Source organism: Balaenoptera ricei, chromosome 20 (genome assembly GCF_028023285.1).
Source record: "Balaenoptera ricei isolate mBalRic1 chromosome 20, mBalRic1.hap2, whole genome shotgun sequence".
In the NCBI taxonomy this organism is placed as follows: domain Eukaryota; kingdom Metazoa; phylum Chordata; class Mammalia; order Artiodactyla; family Balaenopteridae; genus Balaenoptera; species Balaenoptera ricei.
Genome location: NC_082658.1, coordinates 22,100,380 through 22,111,686, shown reverse-complemented (window position 1 = coordinate 22,111,686; position 11,307 = coordinate 22,100,380). Strand labels below are relative to the sequence as shown.

The following is an 11,307-nucleotide window of genomic DNA, read 5'->3' as shown; positions in this document are numbered from 1 at the left end:
TTCTTTAGAAATTTGGTTTCCAAAGTGGGGAATGCACCTAGGGGTGCATCAGATGATCCTTTAGGGTGTGATAAGAAAATATTGGAACTTCTATTCATAGTTTAAAAAATAATCATGAAAATTTTTTGGTGCATGAATGATTTTTAATAAACATATTAGCTCAATCGCATAAATATAATATATAAACATAAATATACATACAGTGACGGTTCCAAATTTTATTTATTTATTTTTTTTACTGAGAGCTACAGCCAATAGAAAAGACTTTCAGAACAAGACTGGCGAGTTGTAGGGGTCGGGGAAAGAGATCGATCGGAGTGGGTGGGTGTAGAAACAGAGGCTCGGTATAGCTGTTGGCGGCCCCTGCTGGTCATCTCCGGAAGTGCAACATCACTCAATACAACGCCTTTCAGAACACCCGCTCCGAGTTTTCTTTCTTTCTGTGCCTTGAATCACAAAGCCTTGGAATGAATATCCACCAGAGGAAAACCTTGATTTTAGGGGAAGCAGAGACTGCCTGCACCACTGTGACCTCTGGGGCGGGGACAGGGAGGAAGACAGCTAAATACAGACCCCAGAGGGAGAGGACTCATTCCCCTCACTCCCCCCCCCCACCTCCCCCACTCCCCCACTCCCCCTTCCTCCCCCCACTCCCCCATTCCGCCGCCAGAGGGCCAGCCCCTAACTGCCATGGGATGCCTTGTGGACCCCTCAAACCTGCTTCCCGCCCCAGCAACTCTATTTCCCACTAGTAGCACCCTCATTCCTTTGGGGCCCTGCTTAGAACACTTACTACACCTCTGTTATGACATTCAGTTATACCGCCAGAAAGTGATTTTTGTGTCTGACACCACCCCTCCCCAACCTCCACTTTCAGGAATCACTGATGCTGGCGCTGAAGCTGGTATCTGACTCACTATCACTGAAGTTGGCACCCTATCTGGAACAGAATAAGAGCATCCTACTCTGTATCAGGAAATGTTTCTCCCCTCTCTGTAACCTCATGGGGCTGTTGTGAGAATCGAACAATATATCAATTGTAAGATTCTGAACAGATGTGAGGAGCTGGCATTCTATAAGGCCCTTATAAGAGAGATGCTTGTTGACTGGCTAATGGGGGGAGGCAGCTTGTAAGGGTAACGAATTGGGCTCCACCTTCCTAGAGGGCCAAAATCTGGGATCCCACCTTGTCCTGTTGATCTTGAGTGAAACTGAAAGTTTGCTGTGTGTTGCTATGGGGTAATAGTCACGTGACTGAGAAGAAGTAATTAATATTTTGGAGAGATTCAAGATCCTTCCACTTCCCAACCCAACGCAAATAGCCAAGTGATTCACCGCCCAGAGGTGGACAGGTGAGAGTGGAGAGTAGCCTTCATAATGGGAAAGGGACTTCCTCCTGAATTGAATTAGGAGGAACTTCTGGCTTGAAGGCAGAAGAGAGGGCTGGAAGCATCGTGCTCCAGCAAGCTCTTTGGTTGGAGACGGAAGCCTGCAATTCCAGTTCCCGCCATCTGGGGTCGCTAACCAACGTTCTTCTCCTTCCTCAGTAACAAGGGCAGAGAGCACTGAAAAACATCAGGGTTTTCAGTCGAGTTTGGCCTGGTTCTGTGGCTCTTGCCTTTACCTATACTCAAACCTATGCTCTCCAGAGCTCAGGGGCGAGCTGAGTCTCCTGTACCCGGGGATCAGTCCCATTCTTCCAAGATGGATTTCCAAGTCAAACCCACTTCTGAGATTTCCAAGCAAGTTTCCAGGATGCAGTTCATTGCTGATCTTAGGAGCCCTGCATGTTCTAGAGGGCAGCTGGAGTGGTTGGGGGATACCGCGGCCAGAGTAGTACTGCGGCTGGCCCCGAATGCTCCGCGCACTTAGCGAAGGGTGGTCTTGGGGCTGAGCCTCCAGTATTCCAAGGCCAGAACTAAGTGCAGGTCTAGGGTGGAGCCAGAAGCCCGGCGAAGGCGGGCAACTGGGTTTAAGTGTTTCTTTATTTCTTGAGATGGCACTCTGAGGAAAGGTTACCTCGTTCTGTATTCCGTAGACAGAGGTGTGGACCAGCTCTCCGGTCCAGGCTTGAAATAGGGTCTCGACGTTTCCCCCTTTTTTTTTGCAAATTCGCCTAGAGGATCTGGGATCCAGGTAGCCACCACTGAATCCTTAAAAGTTGCCCCTGAGCCCGAGGCCCTACGGGGGTGCGTCTCTTGCTCTTTAGGGGCTTCCCTAAACTCCTCCTGCTCCCTTATCCAGTTGGGAAGCAGGATAATGAGGAAACATGAGGCACGCTTGGAACTGGAACGCGAGTCTAAGCTGAGAGAAGGGGGCGGGTAATCTTTCACCATCGCCCTTTTAAGGGATCGCTGGGCGCCGAGGGACTAGTGGGTACAGGTCCCAGTCCTTGCTTCCCCGAGTAGGAAGCAAGTTGGGGAGGAGGGTGGATCCTGGGCTGTGCAGTGTCTCCCAAACCACCACCTCCCGGTCTACCCACTAGCTGCTCGGAAAGGCTACTTTCCTCGGGGTGGTCCCGCGGCATCCGTATCCCCCTCCCCTCCTCTCTCGGTCTCCGCCCCTTCGCGCAGAGGAGGCCTCGCCGCTTTAAGACCGGGGGTTGCGATTGACAAGCAATAAACGCGGAGCGCCGGGCTGCGCTGGAGCAACCACGAGCTAGGGGCCTCTCCGGGCGCAGGTAGGCGGCCCCCAGCCCCCGAGCCAGCACCCACCCGAGGGCCCTTTTCGTCCTGGCACGGCACTTGGGGCCCTTTCTCTGCGTCCCACCTCCCCTTGCCTCTTCCCTCAGGCCAGTCCCTTCCCTCTCACCCTCCCGCCCCCACCCCCCTTTCTCGGGTGCTCCTAGAGAGAGACCAAACCCCGCTGCCCATTGACGCTGGCCCCCGCCCCCGCGGCGAGGGCTCCTAAGTGACGTCAGGCACAGAGCTGGTGAGCTGTGAGGGGCCCGGGCGTCCGGTCGGCTTCTCTGGGGGCTGTGCGGATTCTGGGGACTTCGGAGCCAGGCATTACGTAAGAACCGCGCTGTTAGTTCTTCCGGGGGTGGGGGCGCAAGACAGAGGTTGCGTTGGTCCCCTTGGCTCCCCCGCCACCTTGGGAGGCCAGCACCTTAATCTTTCCTGGGAGGGGGTCCTGGGAAGGGGGTGTGATGCTTCTTCGCTTCCCAGGTTGTAGAGGGGGCGGGTCTGGGTCGGGGGCCAAGGCTAGGATCTGGAGACCTGGGAAGGGATCGGTGCCAGGAGCGAGGAGCCAGGGCCAGAAAGTTAGGTCAACTAAGGGGGGGGCGGAGAGTGAGGACGGGGTGGGGGTGGGGGCGCAGCCATTCAGTGACCTCATCCCCTAGTCTCTGGCGGGCGAGCAAGCAAAGAGCCTTCTTTGATGGCTCGCAACACACCCCCCTCCTCCCAGGTCCTAGCGCCCAGCGTTTTCGGGCTGGGCTCTTGGGGCGGCAGGGGGGCGCTCTGACAGTCGGTGCTTGCAGACCCGTCCGGCCACAAGACCCAGTCTGTCTACCCCTCCCCACGACCTGTCGGTCTTCAAAGTGCCTTTGTCAGACCTTTCTCCTCTACATCTCTTTGTACGGGTATTGACGGAGCTTGGAGCAAACCTCCCCCTTTCTCGGTGGGCCCACATCATCTACCGACCCTGGGTAGTGTGGATAGCCTGGACGTAGGGGTGAGAGGGCGCCTGGGCCCAAGGTTTTGGAAGCTGAGTTGCGGGTTCCCAGATGCCTGGGCTCCGGACCTTGGCTCAGAGCCAGGCTGGCTTGCCTGGCACTGCTGTTCTCCTGTGGGCACAGCCGGGCCCCGCCCTCTCGGAGGCTTGGGTGGGGGTAGGGCAGAGCTAGCCGATGCCGTGGGAACCGACTCCCCAGAGGGAAAACCCAGGCAGGCTAGGCAAGACTTCTGGGGACAGGATCCTCCCTGCCTCTCCCCACCTTCCACCCTCTGGGGAAGGAGGACATCTGGAGTTCTCTTTGCCAGCAACTGTCAGGGAGATTAGCGCCAGCCAGGAGAGGGCTGCAGGTTCCAGGTCCTTGGGACCTGGGAGGGGGCAGGAATGGAGCCCTCCTTGATACTGTCTAGGAATAGGACAGCAGGGTTTGGCGCCCTGCGCACTAGCTGGTACAGTGGATCCTGGGCTTTGCTCCCAGCCTGGGTGCTAGCCTGACAGGGGGTGCCCTTCCTCTCCCTGAAAGCTCCTTTCTTCCTTGTTCTCAGGGGCAGATCCAGGAGGAAGGGGAGCCATCCTTCCACTTTTGTAATTTCTGCTACTTGAGCTCAGATGACCAGCTCAGGCCTGGGAAGGTGATAGGAGGAGAGAAGATTTTATTAAAATCAGGTAGTGGTCCCTCTAGGGACCTTTTGGTGGGGGAGGTGAAGTTGTGGCTCCCCCCACCCCCAGGGCCCAGTAGCATTCAGTCCTAAAGTGGGCACTGCCAGCTGCTTCCCTGCACTCCCCCACCCCTGCTGTGAGCCACCGCCTCCTGTTGTCAAGGCAACCAGGAATTAGGGTTTTCTCCAGCAGCACAGGCCCAGGAAGGCAAAGTGAGGAAGAATGGTGGGTTACCCACCTGCACCCTCCCCTGGATAATGAGGGATCCAACCCCAGCTTGGGGAGGACCTGGGATGGGAACTGGGTCTGTAAACTCCATGGCTGGTTCTGCCCAGAGCCCCTGCTCTCCTTGTCCCAGCTCCGGCTAAGAAGGGGCAGGGGGAGAAAGAGGAAGCAACAGAGGCCTTGGGGATGTATGACATCATTTCTGTCAGACAGATGGACAAACGTTTGTGGAGCATTTACACTGCGCTAGGTCTAGGATCCAGAGGCAAAATAAAACTGCTGTGGTTCTTGACCCATGGAGCTTAAAGTCAGGGAACACCCATCTTTCCTGCTTTTGACTCAAACTGGACTTTTTCCCACCCTTTCTCTCTCTCTCTCAAAAAAAAAAAAAAAAGACAGATGGTAGGCAGAAACAATTTTTTTTGAGTCATAAAACCTGGGTTTTCATTGTAGCTCTCTTTATTAGCTTTGTGACCTTGGGCAAATCAGCTAACACCTGATCCTCTGTCTCCTCCTCCTTGGAGAAATGGGCATGTAATATCTGCTCTTCCTGCCTCCCAGGACTGTGAGATCATTTAGTGTCAGGGCAATGCACTCTCCCCTACCTCGTTGGGTGATCCTGAGGGGGAGACCCTTCCTAATTCCTTCCCCATTGCTTTGCCCTTGTGCCCTCTCAACCTCCTCTCTCCCTTCCTCCAGGAGAGCCATTTCAGAGCCCTTGCTGATTTCACCATGCCAGTTGCTGCCACCAACTCTGAGTCTGGTAAGAAGGGAGTGGGGATGTCAGTTTATATCAGTGGTTCAGAGGGTGCCAGGCAGGGTGGGGGCATCAGTCAGGCACTCCCACAGCTCCCTGTAGGAACAAACTGCCCCCTGCCACGGCTGCTCCACCCAGCTGCTCAGCCATTTCTTAGGCAACTTCTATCACCCTGCTGCACCTGCCCCAGGGTGGGGCTGGAGACACAGCACAACTCACCTCCCTGGAGACCGGGGGAATGCATGCTCTGGAGAAGTCCATGGTGCAGTGCCCACCAGATGGGTAGAGTGAACTGTCACGTGCTAAGATGGGAGTGTGTGTGTGCTGGGGCACAGGAAGCTGTGCGTGGAGAATGCCAGGTCAGGAAGCCTCGACTTAGTTCTGTAGGAGGTTTTAGGGCAAGGGTGTGGGTCACCCAGACAAGCTAGGAAGCCTCAGGAACAAGCTGCTTAAATTCTTGGAGCCTGCGTCTCTTCTTCTGTAAAGAGGTGGAAAGGCTATGACAGAGAAAGCACATTACCATTAAGAATATTCACAATTATTATGCTGTGCTGCTGAGTTGTTACCTCATTAACATGTGACCCTGAGTCAATCACCTCCCTTTTAGGACCTAGGTTTCCCCATCTGGAAGATGAAGTGATGGGACAAGATCAGTGTTTTTAACTTGTATTGGTCCTGAATCCCATTGAGAATCTGATGAAAGCCGAGGGTCCTCATCATAGACAAAGTCTTCTATGCACAAAATCTGCATTCTACTCCAGGCGTTCAGGGACGTCCCCTTAAGTGCATTCAGAGACCCACCAGGTGAAGTGCCCTGTGCTAGAGGCTTTCTTAGGGCCCTAACAATTGTAAACTGCTCTTGTATTGCTCTGATTTCTCTGAATTTTCCCCTGCCTGCACGCCTCCTGCCCATGTAGCCCCTTCCCTCTCTCTAGGCTCTGCTGCTGCCTCTGCAAGATGTTCCAGGCCCCCCAGTTCGGTTAGATTGAGTCGCCTGTTCCTCTTCTCTGACAAACTGAACTAGGAAAGTGAAGGCTGCTGTGAGTGGGCCAGAGCCTAAACTGTGACACCCTTGTCCCCCAGGAAAGGCCTGTTCTCCATGCAGTGGCGGGACTGTACCAATGTCCCCCAGCTTCTGCAGTCTTGGAGGGCTCAGTGCCTCCCCCCGCTGCTCCAGCCTGCCTGGGCCCCTCTGTAAGCTGCTTAGGGGTTAATTAAGCCCATCCCTGAGCCTGTGATTAAAGGCCTCTCAATCTGGGACTGTCCAGTAAACCCATTAATAGTGCCTGGCAGGGGTGTAGAGGGAGGGGAAGGCCCAGCAATTTAGTTTCCCTGCTGCAGGCCTCTTGATGGGCCCTGGTGGGGTGGGGGACAGGGCAGTGAGTGGAGCCCAGGGGGTGGGTGTGAGGGCCTGCTTCCTCTGAGGACTCCTGGGGCACCTGCTCCCTTGGGTGTTGTGCCATGGGCTGCTTTGCCTTTCCATATTCAAAGGAAGAAGGATAGGAGCAAGCCGCTTAACCTCTTGGAGCCTGTGTTTCCTCCTCTGTAAAGAGGTGATGGGAGACTCAAAGCATAGGAGTCTTGTCTTTCCCTCAGGTGGCCCTCTGTGCCTGCCCTGGGGCTGGACTTGGCTCCTGGCCTCAAAAATCTAATGGTGGGTTCTGCCCCTTCTCATTTGGTGGTCATTACACTTCCCATGGGCCTGATAGACAGCTGCGCCCCTGCCTCTAAGGTCAGGTTCACCCTCCCCGTCCCCTCTGCTTTCCCCCAGAGATCCTTGCCTTGGGCTCTGCAGAGAGTGAAGCTAGCAGGGTCCTTCTACCCTTACCTACGTGTCAATATGGCCACTATCATTGTGGAGAGAGGGAGATGGTGTGGGTGTATTCCTCTTGCAGAGAGACCCCAACTCTATTTCTAGTAAGGTGGAGGAGTCCTTTTCCTGAGGGTTAGAGATACATGGGTGTTGGCATGGACTGAGAGTTTAGACAGCTTACCCCTGGACTCCAGTCCATCAGCTCTGCCCTCTCTTCCCCCTTCAGCTGGTTCCCTCCTTTCTTTGAATCAAGGCTGGGATATGGGGCTTTCAGTTGGAGCTGTCCCTTTAAATCTCTGGGTTAGTGTCCTAGTGTGTAATCCTGCTTGCTGCCATGGCAACCAGGGGTGTGCTGTGACCTGGTGTCACTCCTCAGGGAATGGCAGTCTGGTGGCAGCAGCAGCGCCTAGTGGTGGCTTCATGGGTACAGGGTCTCAGAGGAATGAATGGTGGCTCTGGGCTGGGGTAACTTTCAAATCCCCCACCCCCACCCCCTCCCCCCGGACCCCCTGGTCTCTGCTGCGTGAATGCTCCCTCACCTTTTCGTGTCCCCAACCCCAAGATGCCTGACTTGCCCACGGGCATCACCCCCTTAAGCAAGGGGGACCGCAACTGGGAGATGGGGAGGGAGAAGCTGCTGCTGAGATGTGGGGTCAGAGGGCTTGGGGCGCCCTTCCCTGCCCACAGTGGTGCCACCCCTTTCCCTCCTTCTTCTCCCCCTCACCGCTTCATGGCTAGCAGCTGGGGGAGGCATTTGGGGCTTGAGGTATTTGTCCCATGCCAAAGTGGTGCCACAGCCTCCTGGCGGAGGACCGAGAGTCGTTCTTGGTGACTTCCTTAGATCCTGAGGGGGTCATTGTAAAGGAAACTGGGCTTGGAGAGGGGACTGAGAGGAGAGGTCAGAAGGCTCAAGGGGAGGTGGCATGGGGTGTAATAGAGAAGGGACTTGCAGGAGGGGGGGCGGGAACAAGACGGGGCCAAGTCCCCACCCACCTTGGGTTTCTCACGGCTGGGCTGGGAGGGGAGGGTCTCTGAGCACCTCTCCGGTCCTGAAGGGGCTGCACGCTTAACCCCCTCCCCCTGCAAACCTTCTCTCAGCCGCCTCCTCCCCTTTTAGTGGTAGGTACTAAAACTGGGGTATCCTGTCACCCGTGGGACGAGGACCCTCCCACCGCCCCTTCCCCGCCTCTCTGATACAGTCGGGGCTTTGGCCAATCAGCAAGGCGGTCAGACAGCTGAGCCTTGCTATTGGCTGACCCTGCAGCGGGCGCTCCCTGAGTCCCGCCTCCTCCAGCGCTGCCAGCTTCTGGCTGGGAAGGCGGCGGCGGCGTGGAGGCTACTCCGGGACCCCTGGGCCGGGTGGGGGGGCAGCCATGGCCGGCAGCCCGGGCTGCAGGGCCTCCTTGGAGGATATATCCCTGGGCTCCTCTGAGGAAGCCGAGCTCCGGAGGGAAGGTAGGGAAAGGCGGGGTGGCAAGGCTGGGGGCTGGTCCTGCGGGCTTTGGGGCATCTGGAGAGGGTCCCTAGGAGCGGGCTCTCGGGAGCCTAAGGGTCTGGGGGCGCGGCCCTCCGGGAGCGCTGGCCTGGGCTGAGGGCACCAACTACCCTGGCTCAGTCCTCCCGATGGCTGGCAGACTGGGTGTGAGGATGACTGGAGAGGGCGGGTCCCAGGATATCCTGGCAGAGCGGGAAGGGTCCCTGCCCTGGCCTCTTTCTCAGCCCACTAAGGGCCTTGCAGGTGTCTGACCAATGCCAAGCCCAGGGCTGAGCAGAAGGGGTCTGGAGGGCAGGCATGGGTGTCTTTTCTGGAGAAGGTGGGAAGGATGAGGGGGAAGAGGTTGGGAGGCCAAGAGTCCCTGGACAGTAGCTGCCAGCTCCAGTCTCAGAGCCTCCTCCTCCCCACCCCCATTCCGTCCTGGAGGAGGGGGGCACTGCCGAGAGCAGTGAGAGTTGCCAGGGACTGTACCCCCCCCCCCTTCCCGGTTTGGGGGCTGTTATGCAGATGTAGGCATGGGTAGCAGGGTGGCAGAGTAATGATACCCCCTGCCCATCTCTGCCCCCAGCTGGGCACACTCTGCTTCTCCCTTCCTTCCCCCAGAACCTGCCACAGCCAGGAGCTCCCACCTCTGCTGGTGGGGGAAGACAGCCCCCACCTCAGACCTCAGCAGTGGCCCAGCTTCAGGTGTTCTCAAGCCCTTGCTTATGTCCCTTCCCAGGCTGAGGGTTTGCTGATCCCTGGGATGACTTGGTCTGCCCTCTGCCCTTGGGTGTCCACAACCATCCCAAGCTCCAGGGTGCCTGTTTCCCCAGCTCCTACCAGTGTTCTGGGCCTCAACCTTGGCTTCCTATGATCTGTATTAACTTCTGGGTCATTGTCTTTCAGAGCTGAAGGACCTGTAGATACCAACCAGTTTAATCCACCCATTTTACAGGAAGGAAAGACTGAGGCCTGTGAGGGACAGTGACAAGTGCAAAATCACTCTGAATTAGTGGCGCAGCTGGTACTGGATACTGGGTAGACCCTGACCTCCTGCATGGCTGCCTGCTTGACTTGCACTCAGGGACGTGCTCCAAGCACCGTTTCTCTCATCCCTGAGCCCGCCTCGTGCAGGTGGCTGAGTCCTGTGGCTTCAGCCCATCCAGAGGTTGAATGTTGTGGTTCTCTGGTTTAGGGCAGAACCTGGAACCTGACACCTGCTTTCTTTTCTCCCCTCCCACCACCTCAGAGTCCACTTCCTGGTGCCTAGAGCCTTCCACTTGCCCAGGCTAACATTACCTAGGGCCTAGAGAACAGGCCAAGGAAATTGCCCCTCCCCTCTTAGGGCCCCTGCCCCAAGCATTCAAGGAGTGCCAGGAGTGCCAGGCAGGGAAGTATGTGCTGCCGGGGAGGGGCTGTCTTCTGTGGGATGTGGGGTAAGAAGGGCAGGGTTTCTGTGGTGTGTTTGGGTCCCCTGTGCTCAGCTGGCACTTGTGTGTCTCACTGCCTGCTCCTTCCCTCCAGCCATGCAGCAAGTCCTGGACAACCTGGGATCCCTCCCCAATGCCACGGGGGCAGCCGAACTGGACCTGATCTTCCTTCGAGGCATTATGGAAAGTCCTATAGTGAGATCCCTGGCCAAGGTAGAGTGCTCCAGGGAGGCTGGCACAAGGGCACTGTGCCTGGGGAGGCATAGTGCGTGGGGGGATGTTAGCCACAGGGGTGCTGGGAATGGGGCACGTGGCACCGGAGACCCCCAGAGGGGGGTATGCATGGACATCCATGCCCAGGTGATGAATCTGAGCCGCTGCAGGTAGGGAGGCTGCCCCCACGCCTGACTGGTGAGTGTGTAGATGTGCCCACGTGGATGGGTGTTTGGTGACTGCCAACTTGTAGAGGGTATGATTGGTTAGGGGTGAGCATGCCTGTGCTTTGGAATCTCCAGAGTTCATCCTGCTTAGCTTTCTGCCTTTGGGCATTTTGTGCGGACATCTATCTAAGGTCACCTGCCACATATCAGGTGGGGGAGAGACTCACTAAAACAGAAAGTTCTAAAGCACTTTGGTAACGGCAGTGATAGAGGCAGATGCGCTAGGCGTTTGGGGAGTGTAAAGGACAGATGCCTGACCCATCCCAGGGTGGGTAGGGAAGACTTCCTGGAGGAAGGGCCATGTGTGCTGAGTCTTGAAGTATGAGGAGGAGGGGCAGGGCATTCCATGGCATGGAATGTTGCTTGAGCAGAAACAGAGGTGAGAAAGAGCCAGAAGTGTACAGGAGCTGCAAGTGTCAGCGTGAGGCTGGAGCTTTAGGTGTGAGACAGGGAGTGTGAGCTGTGGAGATGTTGGCAGCTGTTGGCAGCTGGTGAAGGGCCCTGGGGGCTATGCCTGGGGCTTGGGCATCGTCCTGTGATGTCCTGTGAGCAACTTGGAGCCTTTTGTGGGTTTTATTTATTTATTTATTTATGGCTGTGTTGGGTCTTCGTTTCTGTGCGAGGGCTTTCTCTAGTTGTGGCAAGTGGGGGTCACTCTTCATTGCGGTGCGCGGGCCTCTCACCATCGCAGCCTCTCTTGTTGCGGAGCACAGGCTCCAGACGCGCAGGATCAGTAATTGTGGCTCACGAGCCTAGTTGCTCCGCGGCATGTGGGATCTTCCCAGACCAGGGCTCGAACCCGTGTCCCCTGCATTGGCAGGCAGATTCTC

The 11,307-nt window shown here is 56.5% G+C and overlaps 1 protein-coding gene across 4 annotated transcripts in view; it reads left to right on the top strand.

Moving 5' to 3' along the window:
- The first annotated feature begins 2,666 nt into the window (after positions 1–2,666).
- Positions 2,667–11,307, top strand: part of MPP2 (MAGUK p55 scaffold protein 2) — a 28,005-nt gene continuing 19,364 nt past the window's right edge. For 2 of the 4 annotated variants that reach the window (XM_059906644.1, XM_059906645.1), the window contains exons 1-3: positions 2,667–2,680; positions 5,260–5,323; positions 10,132–10,250. In XM_059906644.1, coding sequence (XP_059762627.1) covers positions 5,293–5,323; positions 10,132–10,250 — 150 coding nt within the window. In that variant the 5' untranslated portion in view covers positions 2,667–2,680; positions 5,260–5,292. Of the gene's footprint in view, positions 2,681–2,948; positions 3,013–5,259; positions 5,324–8,503; positions 8,586–10,131; positions 10,251–11,307 lie in introns of those variants that run through there. The other 2 variants (XM_059906646.1, XM_059906643.1) reach the window with 2 other exon arrangements.